Here is a 14938-nt window from a genome sequence, read left to right as displayed (position 1 = left end):
TGTGATTTTCGACCCTAGATAGGAGAAATTGTCAACGGTCTCAAAGTTGTATTCCCCTATCCTTATTCTTGTTCGTGCTTGTGTTTGACCAGTGCGGTTTGATGTTGTTGGTTGATTCGTCTTCGGTGCTGACGTTGCCACCATATATTTTGTCTTGCCTTCTTTGATGTGCAGCCCAAGATCTCGCGCCGCCTGCTCGATCTGGATGAAGGCAGTTTGAACGTCTCGGGTGGTTCTTCCCATGATGTCGATATCGTCAGCATAGGCCAGTAGTTGGGTGGACTTGAAGAGGATCGTACCTCTTGCATTCACCTCAGCATCACGGATCACTTTCTCGAGGGCCAGGTTAAAGAGGACGCATGGTAGCGCATCCCCTTGTCGTAGACCGTTGTTGATGTCGAATGGTCTTGAGAGTGATCTTGCTGCTTTTATCTGGCCTCGCACATTGGTCAGGGTCAGCCTAGTCAGTCTTATTAATTTCGTCGGGATACCGAATTCTCTCATGGCCGTGTACAGTTTTACCCTGGCTATGCTATCATAGGCGGCTTTAAAGTCGATGAACAGATGGTGCAACTGTTGTCCATATTCCAACAGTTTTTCCATCGCCTGCCGCAGAGAGAAAATCTGATCTGTTGCTGATTTGCCTGGAGTGAAGCCTCTTTGGTATGGGCCAATGATGTTCTGGGCGTATGGGGCTATCCGGCCTAGCAAGATAGTGGAGAATATCTTATAGATGGTACTCAGCAACGTGATACCTCTATAATTGCTGCACTGTGTGATATCTCCCTTTTTATGTATGAGACAGATTATGCCTCGCTGCCAATCGTCAGGCATTGATTCGCTGTCCCATACCTTGAGCACAAGTTGATGAACCACTTGGTGTAACTGGTCGCCTCCATATTTAACCAATTCGGCTGTAATTCCATCGGCTCCTGGCGACTTATGATTTTTTAGCCGATGAATTGCACGGACTGTTTCTACTAAACTTGGTGGTGGCAGTATTTGTCCGTCGTCTTCAGTTGGCGGGACCTCCAACTCGCCGATGTTCTGGTTGTTCAGTAACTCATCAAAGTACTCAACCCATCGCTCTAATATGCCCATTCTGTCGGAAATCAGATTTCCCTCTTTGTCTCGGCAGGATGAGCATCGAGGTGTATAAGGCTTCATCCTGCTGACTTGTTGGTAAAACTTGCGCGCCTGGTGCGGTTGCTCCCTGTACTTTTCTAGTTCACAGACTTGTTGGTTCTCCCAGGCTTCCTTTTTCCGTCTGTGAAGTCGCTTCTCCGCTCGACGGAGTTCGTGATAAGTCTCTGCGCGTGCCCGCGTTCTTTGAGAATGCAACATTACTCGGTATGCGGCATTCTTCCGTTCCGTAGCTAGCTTACATTCATCGTCAAACCAGCCGTTCCGACTCCTTTTGCGGCTGGGGCCAAGTATATTTGTGGCCGTATCCATGATAACGTTCTTCAGGTGGTTGTGAAGATCATTAGTTGATGCTTCAACTCCAGGTCCTCTGTTGACTGCGGTTATTGCGGCATCCATTTCCCTCTTATAGGTGTCGCGGAGGGTTGTGTTGTGGATGGCTTCAGTGTTCACTCTCACCTGATTGTCAGAGGGGATTCTAGGTGGTATTGTTATTGGAGCTTGGAGCACCATGCCAACGAGATAGTGATCCGAGTCTATATTGGCCCCCCTATATGTTCTGACATTCATCAAGGCTGAGAGGTGGCGGCGTTCGATCAACACGTGGTCAATTTGGTTGAAAGTGGTCCCGTCTGGAGAGGCCCATGTATGTTTGTGGACCGCTTTCCGCGCAAACCAGGTACTTCCAACAACCATTTCGTGTGACCCTGCTAATTGAATAGTCCGCAGTCCGTTATCATTTGTTTTTTTGTTTTTGTTTTACAAACAAAACCTTAAAAAGGGGTGCAAATGTTTTTTTCATCAAAGATAGTCATTTGGGATATCAATGTTAGTTTTGACATTTGTTGGAAAGGTGGAGAGCGCAGGAGGTTGAAATTGATCGCTTCTCTAAGGGATCAATTCTCAGAAACTACTCAACCGAGAAATCTGCAAAAAATTATGAGGCTGCCACTATATGGTGTCTAGGATCCGAAATACTCTACGCACCGATATCTGTTCAAAGAAACTTAATAACAGAATTTAACTATATTTGTTAGTAATTGTACCTACCTCGTCATCTTTTTCTACCATAAATATTGCCCTTATAGAATTTTCGGGCTGGATCATCCTCATCCGTACGGATTAAGCGACCCGCCCAACGTAACCTATTGAGCCGGATTTTAGATTTCGTCGTTATGTAGACTAACATTGTTGTGATTATGGATAGGGAAGATTACCACTGCAATACGAAAGAAACGTACCAGGCTCAATGTAGAGCCCTGAAAGAAGCTGCAGAGCGTGTTTTTTTTATTTTTGTTTTTCAAAACACAATACCCTACTAGGACTGCAGCTAACATACTGGGCAACAAGCCACAATGAGAAAGGGCAGTAAATGTTTATAGTAGCCTTTATACAACGAAACCTACCTACGTTCCGTGGCGAATATTACAATACTACAAAAAAGAGTAATCTACTATCCACACTACTTTCGGAATGGACGTCGAGGAAAGCTATTGCTAAGGAAAAAGGGGCAACACCTAGAGTGTGGTTCAGTTATGTAGATAAAGTGTCTACGGTTGTGCAAGAAGGAAGATTTGATGAAATTTTAGCCACCATCAGCAAGGCCTGTCTAAACATAATATTCACCGCTAAAAGTGAATTCAACGAAAGCGTTCCATTTCTAGATCTCAAAATACAAATGGCAGCTAAAATTCGGAATATATTGGAAACCCACTGCTACCCAAAAAATGATTCGAGTAATATGCACAAAAAATAGTGGCCTAAAATTGTATGATCCATACATTGATCAAATGCACATAGACAGTTGAGGGGTTGAGGGGTTTTAAAACGAAAAATCATATTAAATCCAGACGGCCGTCAGCAACGGATAATTATTTTCTAGCCTCCTTTACAACTGATTAATCTATCAAAAATCGAAAAGTACTAATCGACGCTCATTAGACAAACGGACTGACTGTTTCCCGTACAACCTTAAAAAGCCAAATGATAGAATTTCCATGTCTTAGACCGTTGTTATCAATGAGAGGTCTCGAGAGTGCTTCAGCCGTTTTTAGTTGTGTTATCATAAGCGAGCTTAATAGCGATAAAAATTTGGTTTCAAGTGATGGCTACATCCCAACGGTGCTCGCGACATATGCTTCCTAAGCCAATGAATTGCACGTTTTTAAGGTTGTGTGAAACAAAACCTAGAATCGAGTCGGTGTCTGGTTTTCCGTCTATCCGTCCGTCTGTTTTTTTTTAACCTTTGGAAAGTGGAAAAGTTCAAAATGTACCGTTGGCTCCTGCCATACGGTGATGTGAAACTTTTACTCACTGAAACCACCTCGTTCTCCTTCGCTTACCCCGCGAGACTCTCATTTCGGTACTATATTGCTGGGCAGGATCAGTTCTGAACTGCCGCTTCTATCGTTATTTGTAACTTTCCTCCGAAGCTCCTCCGTCCTCAGCAGATTGTGGATCGCCTTCATTAATTTTTCCACCGCCCTCCAAGATGTTTCAGAGCCTAGCATGTAGTCCACGATATTCTCGGGTGTCAACCGTGCCTTGAGTCAATTTCCGCCTCCGCTCTGTGTGCGGCGAACCGCGGGCAGTTAAAAATAATATGCTCCGCATCTTCCGGAATCATCACGCATGTCGGGCAATTCGGGGAGTCGTCATGCCCGAAGCGGTAAAGGTATGCATGGTACCTTCCGCGTCCGCTTGGGAATTGAGTTAGGTGGTAACTAACCTCATCGTGCCTTCGTTTGATCCATTTAGAGACATCTGGAATAATCCCTCGGGTCCAGCGTCCTTTAAGTGAATCATCCCATCTTTTTTGTCATTCCAAAATAGATTCACTTCTTGCCAATTGCCGACGATAGGTATAAGACTCGCCGATTGCATATAATGGGTCATAGAGGCGTCGACCCTCGTTCGCCAAGATGTCGATGGGGATAATACCTGCTATCGCACAATCTGCTTCATCTGAATTTGTACGGTAAGCACATGACGTTCGCAATGCACTCAATCGGTATGGGGCTGCGATTTTTCTTCTGGTTGCTTCTACCTTCAAAGAGGGCGTTTAGATGGGAGCTGCATAAAGCAAAATGGAGCTAACAACACTCGAGATCAGGAGCCGACGGCTTTGCCTAAGACCACCTATATTAGTTAACATTCTTGCCAACAATGTAGCAACTCCGGAAGCCTTAGTTGCTTTGTGGTCTGTCTGTATGTCTGAACCGATTGTCACGAAAATTGGTGAGAGTATCTGATCTGCTGTTCCCTTTATATGTAGCAAGTGGCGCCATTTGGTGTTACGTTTAGGGGGGCTCCCCATACATGTGAATGGAGGGTGCAACATTTTCTTTCACACAATGTGGCCATGTGGGGTATCAAACGAAAGGGCTCAAATAGTGTTTTTCGAAACTACTCTATATTTGATATCGGGTGAAACATAGGGGGCCAGGGCTCAAAAAGTGTAACAGGTCTCGTTCTCAGAACCTATCCAGCCGAAAAATCTGAAAAAAGCGGTGCATCGCTACGAAATCTGTGGCTTAAAATACATCAGGTTCCGATATCTACACAAATAAGGTTAATAATAGTATATTTCCACTTTTTAGAGATTTACCCGACAACCCCCCTTAAGTTCATCCTAGAAGTACAAAGTACAAGTTTGAAGAAAATCTATTATAATTATTATTAACAAAGTTATAAGGGGTGAAACTTTGCCATTTTTTGTGACTTTCATGCACTCTACAACCTGTATGACGTCATCACCACATATCAATGCGTCAATACCACAACGAAATGAGTGTTTATGAATGGGGTCTCAAACAATTATTTTGTTTTAGTTTTTTAGTCATTTGTATATGAATATCAATTACTCGAAACAGACGTGTGTGTATGTAGGTGTATAGTATATGTGTGCTAATGAAGTTTGCGGGTAGTGTCTAATTCAGATAGATATATTGGGTTGGGGAAAAAGAAATGTCGTATTTGTGATCGAAGTTTGACGCTTTATTTAACATACTTAGAATTATCCGATTTGAATCAAATATGGGCAAACTTGTTGCCATTTAGAAGGCAACTTCGTTATCCCTCCATTATGAAACCCCCCTCCTTATTTACAAAAAACTCAGATAGCCAGTTTACGCAAGCCTCTTTTAAGACCAACTTAGTAGCACCAAGAGCGTTTTGCATGGACCGGATGAGATGGTAATCACTTGGTGCCAGGTCCGGACTATACGGTAAGTTCGATAGGACATCCCATTCAAGCTCCCGTAGCTTCTGGGGGGTCATCAAAGATGTGTGAGGCCGAACGTTGTCCTGGTGGAACACAAGACCATTCTTATTGACCAATTCTGGCAGCTTCTGGTCAATTGTCTGTTTCAAACGGTCGAGTTGCTCACAGTAGAGGACCGAATTGAGGGTCTAGCCATAGTTGAGCAGCTCATAGCGGATGATTCCCTTCCAATCCCATCAAACACACTGCAAAACCTTCCTGGCTGTCAATCCGGGCTTGGCGATGGTTTGGGCCGGCTCGCCGCGCTTCGACCATGATATTTTTCGCTTGAGGTTATCGTACGTGATCCACTTTTCATCACCAGTCACCATCCGCTTCAAAAATGGTTCGAATTCATTCCGTTTCAGCAGTGCATCGCAGGCGTTGATTCGGTCCAAGTCAACTCTTGTCGCACCCAAACATCCAGCTTTTTTGGAATTCAATCTTCTGCAAATGGTTCCGAACGGTTTTATGGTCTATACCCAGTTCCTGGCCAATCGAGCGAGTGCTCACATGCCAGTCTACTTGGATGATTTCGACGATTTTATCGTTTTCTACCACGATTGGCGTGCCAGTACGGGGTGTATCTTCGACATTCACTGTACCGGAACGAAATCGACCGAACCAACGCTGTGCTGTGCGAATCGTTACAGTATCGGGCCGATAAACTTCACAAATTTTTTCGACCGCTTTTGTTGCATTTTTACCTCTCAGGTAGTAAACGTAAAATATGGCGAATTTCTTGCTTGGTGAACTCCATCTTTGACGCGCTATAACTTGAGACTGAAACATACGATCACAACACTGTCAAAGAGACACTTATAGCGCAGATCCTGATAAGTACAACACAAGATATGTTTAAGTGTCGCCATCTATTGACAAAATACTACATTTCTTTTTCCCCAAGCCAATATTTGTACATTAAACCACCCGTATTTAATATACGCACTATATATGTACATATGTATGCTTTTGCGCACGAAGTAAATCGGAAATATGGGTACGTTCAATTTCTATACGTGCATATATATGTACAGTATTCGGAAATAGGCAGTTTGTTTAATTAGGGGGAGGATAATATCTATGGCTGTAATATGTACGTATGTCTTGTAGTTTGTAAAAATTCTTCCTCATTTCTTTTCGCAACTCACCAAAACTATTTGGAATATCAGAATCTTTGCTGCAATTTGATTCATGTCTTCCTATGTTATTTAATAGCGGGGTCTTAGGATTGCACTCCAGAAGTTTATTTTCACAATCTGAATCTGTACCAATCAAAAGAAGCTATACACGTGGAATCCAGAATTATTAACGACCTGAAGCGAGGGTAGAAAAAATTTATTACAAACATAATGATGATTGATTCGTGATGGGCAGGTTCAGTGAAACTTTTTTCCAATCTTATTTTTTCCATTTTTGTTATCTGGAATGGACATGAAACCTTGCTCATTATCAAAATTAAAAATTCAGAAAAAATCTCCAAAAATTATCCAAAAATTTCTTCTATTTCAGTAGTGACTTTTGGATTGAAGCACCTCCACTTCAAATTACTAATCCAACAGGATTGCGACTAGTTTCCAAAGAAGCACTCAATTCCACAGTCTACAAATACAGTTTCGAAATGATTGGCAGACCAACAAAATGTGAACTATTCATTGCTCCATTCAACAACGCAAGCCTGATAGACTGGTCATTCACTTCTGCCGGTATAGAGGAACCACAGCCATCAAAACAGCAGTACAATGTGCGCGTACAATTTGGAAAGAGTACTTCAGTGCCTTACACATTTTCGCTGACTGTGAAGGTTTGGCATAACAGTTGATAGTAACGTAATCTAGATTTAAACCACGATATTTGATTTCAGGTTGTCAATAGTTCGAACGAAGCTTTATCACTTGGATTGCTAGACATGTATTTGGAAGATGTCAGTTCATACCCTGCAAGTTTCAAGAACTTTCTACAACTGTTTCCAAACTGGACAAGTATACAAAGTTTTCGGGAGAGTTTTGGTAGATACTTATACTGAATATGTATAATAAAATAGATATTTTCTAAAACCAGATGCATGTTTGTATTATAGTTTATTCTAAGGACTAAGACATGACTCTCAAAAATAGTGGAATCAAAATTTGTAGTTTATATATAAAGTATAAGTTGGAATCAACTTTGATTGCTCCGCTGGTCAAAACACCACCAGGTGTTGATCTTAAGGAGGAACTAAGTCTTCCAATTCCACAAGAGGTGGAAAATAGCAGTTCAGTTCATTTTACAGCTCAAGGCAGTTTCAGTGCAAGAACTGCAAAGAATTTGGCCACACCAAGTTATATTGTACACTTTCTAGTGTGTGCATAATATGCGGGGAATTCTATAAGAGAGTTTTTTGCCCAAAAATTAAGCCGATCCTGTAGCCAGAAAATGCAGCAATTATGGACAAAATCATACTGAAGCAAATAAGCTGCCTGTTTCAATATGGAAGCAACAACAAATGAACTCTGTGGGTATAACACTAACTATCGCTAGCTACTTTAACTTACTAGTTTCATCTATTCGTCCTGGAATGCGATTTGCTGATGTAGTGAAAAACCAGGGCCAAGACTTACTTAGACTTGTTAGCACCGTGTACAACAGTATTTTTAAATGTGGCCCAAATATTCGGCAAGGTTTGTCAAGGAGGTTTTATTAATAAAATCAAACGTCTACTCCTTGGCTGTTTCCATTATCTGTTAATATCGTATTTAACGAAGCGGAGATTCCAGGTGAAATACAAGGAAATTCTAAGTGAACAATATAAGATCAGAGCAGGAGTTCCTCAGGGGAGTGTACTCAGTCCTGTACTATATCTTATCTAGACGGCCTGTTAGCGGGTTAACTACCACAGCTACCTTTGCTGACGACACCGCAATCTTGAGTTCACACGCAGACCCAACTGGAAGGGGATATAAGGGAAATAGAAAACTGGTTTCAGATGTGGTGGATGAAAGTTGGCGAATCGAAGTGTATACAAGTAACTTTCACTTTGCAAAAGAAAGTTGTCGTTATACCCCAATGGGATCACGTTAAATACCTGGAAATTCATCTTGATAGAAGACTCTCTACAAAACAACACAGAGTGGCGCAAAATCAACAGTTGAAGGATTTTTTGTGGTTGCTGCACAAAAAATTACCACTTTCTCTGAACTGTAAGTTATTGATCTACAAATCGGTGCGTAAAGCTGTGTGGACTTATGGGATTCAACTATGGGGCCCTGCCAAACCATCTAACATCTATTTGCTCTATTAGTCTGAAATTTTGAGAAATATACGCTGCGCTCTGAAATTTCCGGAACACCGATCTTCATAGAGACTTAGAGACCATTATTGTTCCGCTAATAAACACTTAGTCAGACTGAAGAGGTACCCCAAAACAATGCCTAAGAGAATTTTGCCTTATCGGAAATTCAAGAGGCTGAAAAGAATTGACCCCGGAAAGGTGTCTGCATCAGTTTGAAAATTTCGCTCTTTTTTACATAAAAAAATTAATATTGATCACCACTTCCTAAAAATTATCGTTTTGCTTAATTTGAATGAAAGAAAAAAAAATGTAAAAATAAAAAAAAACAAGTCGAGAAACCGGAAGCTGGGCGCTTCAAGTATGAAAGGTTTTGTTTGCTTCTTGTGTGAGTATATTTCAGTGTAGAACTATCCCATTTGTGCGTAGCTCGTTAAGAATATTTAGCATGTCAGATTTAGTACTTCGGGTTGTAAATTTACACGGTAAAGACAACTTTGAGCTACTGTAATGTAACTTGTTGGAGATAATATGCTTCATGTTATATTTTATACTACTACCAACTTTTATAACTCTGAGATAAATTTAAGGGGGGGTTGTTCTAAATTTTCCCAAAAATATTGTAAAATACTATTATTAACTTAATTTGAACAGATATCGATATGGAGAGTATTTTGAGGCTTGGGCACCATACACAGACAGCTTCATGATTTTTTTTCAGATTTTGCGGTTGGGTAGTTTCTGAGAACGGGTCCGTTAAAGAAATCATCACTTTCCACCCCTTCTACTCCCCGCCTTTTTAACAAATCTCAAAATTAATACCGGCTTCGAAAAGTACTAATCGAGACCTTTCATTTGATATCCCACATGACTATATTTGGTAAAAAAAATTTTTACACCCCCTTTTACATGTATGGGGACCCCCCTAAATCTCAACGTAGAAGGATATCAATCACTGCGTCACTGCACTGGGGTCCATAGTTCCCACCTTCTCACCAAATTTCGTGCCAATCGTTTCTGAGAAAAGTGCCTGTGACAGACACACAGACAGACAGACATTGAACCGATTTTAATTAATTATATTAACTAATTTTAAGGTTTTGTTTTGCAAAGAAAACCTTAAAAATAGTTGATTAAACAGAAAGCTCCCGGAAATGGCACCGGAATATGTTAATAATATACTAGTTTTAAGAATTGAAATGCATTTCAAGTTTCCAATGTATGGATGGAGTCAAATAATAAACATTTATCCAAAAATATATCACTGCACTGCTCAGTCCGGGAAGGTAAGCGAGAATATTATCACTTCTTTCTTACAACGTCGTTATTGAAACTTATATATTATATCGAATCTCTTCCTTCGCATAACAGCTAGTCCGATGTTTTTACAACAATTCAGTTACGAGGGCCTTCCATGCCGCTTTTGGTAGGATATTGAATCTCCCCGTAGATAGATTCTGTTTTGTGTCTATCGCATAGCACTTTTTACCGACTTTACCTAAGTTTTCTAATGCCTCTCCATCTAAATCATTAATCTGAAAAGTAAGAGGTCACCGACAGCTGACTGCTTGACGAAAGCGACTCAGAATTTGCTCTAAGCAAGCAGACTTTATAGAGGCATAGCAACTCCAGCGACGAAGAGCATGCAATCTCACTGCTCATCTTTAAGGTAGGGACGACGTAGGCAAGTGGCCCGAAACCCATGTAGTTAATGTATTGGTATGTTGGAATTGCATTATTTCCACCTCACTTCTTAGGAGAGAAGACGTGAGTCTATTGCCGAGAGTATTCGCGTGTTTGGTTCCACAAAGGTTGCCATAGACGAATTTTTACGCATCACTCGCGCACTGAGTGGTGGTAAAATACCACTAATAATAATAATAATAATCGTTGGGGCAACAATCCATATTGGATCAGGGCCTTGAAGTGTGTTAGAGCACATCATTCAAGACCATAACGGTACACTACAGTACACTGTAGGAGGAAATGTGGTCAGCATTGGACATTGGACGTCAAATCACGATGCAAATCCCACTGCCACCAGCGAGATTTGAACCGCGACCTTCCATACGACAGCCTTGTGCTCTAACCACTCAGCTATCCGGACACAAAGCACTATTAAAGTAAAAACATTTTGAAACCTAAATATCGTATATATAGCTCTTTTCTAATTTTTTGGTTAGATGATTTTTGAGAGTGGGTAGTTGATTCGAGTGGGCACCTTTGAACCCCCCACTTCCCCCTTTCTGTCAATTTACTTTGCAAAGTACTACTCTAGGCCTTTTATTTAATATTATAAGTAGCTACATTCGGCGAAAAACTCAACACTCCCTTTTGTATATATAGTGGCCATTATTCCCTACATTTCATTTTTAAGATTTATGTAAAACAAAACCTTATTAAAATCGATTCACTGTATGTGTGTCTGTCTGACACGTACTTTTCTCCAAAACGGCTGAACCGATCCGAATGAAATTTGGTGGACAAATGCGAACTATTCGTTTTGAAAATGAAGGGGGTCCTAAGTCCGCATCAACTTAATGCAGGACCGGACCAAATGGGGAGCAACTTACTCCCTCTTTCCTGGTCCACGGACCCCTCGCTTAGGGCTTGCACCCAAACTTTTAAAAAAAGTCAAGCGACGACGGCTTTACGGTTTCTTACCATCTGCATTCAACATATGCGAGCCGCTACGGACACGCTGCTCCCAGAACAGAGGTGAGGCAGCGTCTGACGATTTGCCTCTGCCCTGGTAAGAAACCGTAAAGCCGTCGTCGCTTGACTTTTTTTTAAATGCGAACTATTCGCACATACACCGAGTAACATAAATTTGAGCGGAACTTAAAGAGGGCAAGAAAGCGGGGTTTAAAATTTTTTTTCACCGAACATAGTCGCGTAGGGTATCAAATGAAAGATTTCCATCAGTACTTGTAATTATAATTGTAAAGTGCGTCAAAATGTACACACTTAAAGGGAGACAGGACTCATTTTCGGAAACTACCCAACCTAAAAGTGCGAAAAAGGAAGGAAGGTGCACTTAGATGAAATCTAGGACTCAAAATATGTCCCATTCTGATATGTACTCAAACAGCTTACTAATAGTATATTACCGAATTTTAGAAATTTACTGGAAAAACCCCCTTAAATTCATCATGGAAATCTGGCCATTAACGCCAAAGTTATACCAGTTCAAACACGCGAATTTACTGCTTCCAAAGCCATGCAAATAAGATGCTAATGTCATAATTAGCGAGAATAATTGATATTCGAATGAAATATTAAAACTCCATTCATGAAGAATCTACTTCTCCCCAGCCCTTTTTAAGGTTTTGTGTAAAAGAAAACCTTATTAAAATCGGTTTATTGTCTGTCTGTCTATCTGTCGGTCACACGCATTTTTCTCGGAGATGATTATAGCGATTGACACCAAATTTGGTGGATAGGGGGGAACTGTGAAAGCTCACGCATACAGGGAGTTTTTACGTCGAATTTAAACGGGGGTGTACATTTTTTTTCATCAACTATAGCCATGTGGGAAACCAAATGAAAGGTCTCGGTTATTACTTTCCAAAGCTGCTCTTAATTTTGAAATTTGTTGGAAAGGCGTTGATTGATCATTTATTTAACGGACCATTCTTAGAAGCTGTCCAACCGAAAAAAAATGAAAAGAATCAAAAGACTGCGACTATATGGTGGTTAGGCTCCGAAATATCTTCCATACCGATATCCCTTCAAATAAACTTAATAATAGTATGTTACTATAAATATCGGTAATTGGCTGCAGTTCATCCTAGCACCACGAAGTTTTGTAGCAATGTAGGCTATAATATAGAGCTTGATCGTACCAAGTTTGGTAGAAGTCAAGGTATTGCTAACAAAATGATAATGATGATCCAAGTTGTCACTTCTTTGGAAATTCAAGATTTTGAATGTCAATATCACCCGAAAGTGAATACTCTCACATAATATATGCGTATATTACGTGTTACGTACTAATGGGAAAAATTCACACTCAAATGTCTTTATAAAAGAAATACACAAAACATGAACGTCAGCTTCCGGTTTCCCGACATGTTTGTATCTGTTGTAGGTTAACTTCTTCGCATTTGCTAATAATATTAAATTCAGAGTATGAAGCGTATGATGTTGACTATTATCAGTACGGGGCTTTCCATCAAATTATTTATTAAAATCGCTTTCTAAAAAAGTAGAAGGCAATGGAATTTTTTATAACTATGTGACAAGGAGCTGTCATGCACTCGATGCTCCTCACATCTTCTTCTTTTCAGAACTATAGATGGCGACAGGACGGACGACATTACGGTAAATTTTAGATTTGAGACGTTCGTTGGTACGTCGATTACAAAAACACGAGTTGTGGAATACCACTTCATCCAGGTTGCGTTAATGCGTGAACCAATTTCATTACCCAGTTCTCCATTGGCTGATACCATTGACCCGAAATATTTAAATCGCGCAGTTCTTGGCTGGTTACTGTCGTTGACAGAACTGAGCGATTTAAATATCTCCAGTCAATGCTATCAGCCAATGGAGAACTACGATATGCTCCTCACATATGGAAACACAAACCTTTTTATACCTGAAGCGTCAAGCTTCCGGTTTCCCGACTTGTTTTTTTTTTGTTTGAGAAGTTTACTTCTACTCTTATCCGCAATCTGTTTCTAGGGTGATCGTTTTTTCGGCCGCCTTCTCATCAACACATCTACCGGTACCTGGCCTACACGTCCAAACAGCTCTACGTTCGAGATTACCACAGGTCAGCGATGACGCGACGGAAGGCTTAGAGGTTTTTAGTGCAGTACTTCCATGAACTGCTCCAGTATTATACCACAGAGTGAATATTGACGAGAAATAACTTCAACTTAACGGTGGTGTTGAGTAGTCTGCATCTCCAAGTTTAAGACAAAACAGCGAAGTCGCATGTGGTACTGTTAAGTTGGATGACATTAATCTCGATGCCACCGTCGACAGACACAATGCTTCTAAGATAGACAAATTGGTCGGCAGCCTGGGAAGTCAGACTGGGAACCAATAAAACGGGCGGGTGGCAATCTTAATTCCAACTATGTTTGTTTCTTTTTCCAAATCCAGAACTAAAGCCGCGGGGGTGGTTATTTATCGCTGTTTCTGCAGTTCACAAAGACCTGCTACTTCCACTCATAAGTAAATCTTTAGGATTCGATACTTTCCCAGAGGGTGAAAGAAGTTGGTGATCGTTTCGATTCCCAAAAGGGTATCGGCTTTATGTATGACAATTGGAGGGGTAATTGCTCGTTCCCTGTCGTCGCAAAGGTGATATCTAAAGTGATCGTAGAACGCATCATAAAACATTTGGATAGCTTGATCGACAGAGAGTAGGTTGGTTTCCCCTTCTGTAATGACGACATGACCCTTTGGAAAAGTGAACGGAGTGTAGGTCTTCGTTTCACCCGCTCTTCTTCGATTGCGAAAAAGCTTTTGACATCATGAAAGGGGGACAATATTTGGCGTGATCTACATAGGAGAGACATTCTGTTGCAACCAATAGGGACATATGATGGTGCTAAAGGAGGAAGCGTGGAGGAGTTTAATGAACTCTGACGTTCGTCCTTAAACAACTCGATTACGCTGATTACATTTGTTCGTTCTTTCACCTGGTCATGGAGCAAGCAAACACTAAAAAACCAAAGGTTCTCAGTCCTACTTTTCCAATCTGCATTAATGGATGTATATTTAGGAAGCGTGATTTCTGCCAACATTGACTTCGAACTTGATGTCACCCGACGAATTAGCAGCGCCAGAGCGCTTTTCACCGCCTTGTCTTAAATCTGGAAATGCAATTATCTCAACGCCTATATCAAATTAAAAAGAAAAACAAACTGAGTTTGTGTCACGATACATTCAAAAGGAGGGTTTTCCTTTTTTTTTTAAACCAAATATACTCATGTGGGGTTGCAAATAAAAAGTCTTGGTTAATACTTTCCGAAGTCGGGCGTAGTTTTGACACTTATCGGAAAGGTGGGGAATGAGGGGGCCGAAAATTATCATTTCTTTAATTCATCCATTCTCAGAAACTACCCAACCGAAAAATCTAAAAAAAAATCAAGAGGCTGTCGCTATATAGTGTTTAGGCTCCGAAATACCCTCCATACCGATATCTGGTCAAATAAAGTTAATAATAGTATATAACTGTAATTTTTAGTATTTACCTACGAACCGCCCTTAAGTTCATCCTAAAATCATGAAATTGCAGCAATATAGGCTAT

The 14938-nt window shown here is 40.8% G+C and overlaps 1 protein-coding gene across 1 annotated transcript in view; it reads left to right on the top strand.

Moving 5' to 3' along the window:
* The window catches only part of LOC119646595 (endoplasmic reticulum metallopeptidase 1-like), a 56303-nt gene extending 48839 nt beyond the window's left edge, over positions 1 to 7464 (top strand). The window contains exons 13-14 of the mRNA XM_038047089.1: positions 6917 to 7208; positions 7269 to 7464. Coding sequence (XP_037903017.1) covers positions 6917 to 7208; positions 7269 to 7430 — 454 coding nt within the window. The 3' untranslated portion in view covers positions 7431 to 7464. The remainder of the gene's footprint in view (positions 1 to 6916; positions 7209 to 7268) is intronic.
* The last annotated feature ends 7474 nt before the right edge of the window (positions 7465 to 14938 follow it).

Source organism: Hermetia illucens, chromosome 1, assembly GCF_905115235.1.
Source record: "Hermetia illucens chromosome 1, iHerIll2.2.curated.20191125, whole genome shotgun sequence".
Taxonomy (NCBI): Eukaryota; Metazoa; Arthropoda; class Insecta; order Diptera; family Stratiomyidae; genus Hermetia; species Hermetia illucens.
The sequence above is the reverse complement of the archived record's forward strand: the minus strand, read 5'-3'. Positions and strand labels throughout refer to the sequence as shown.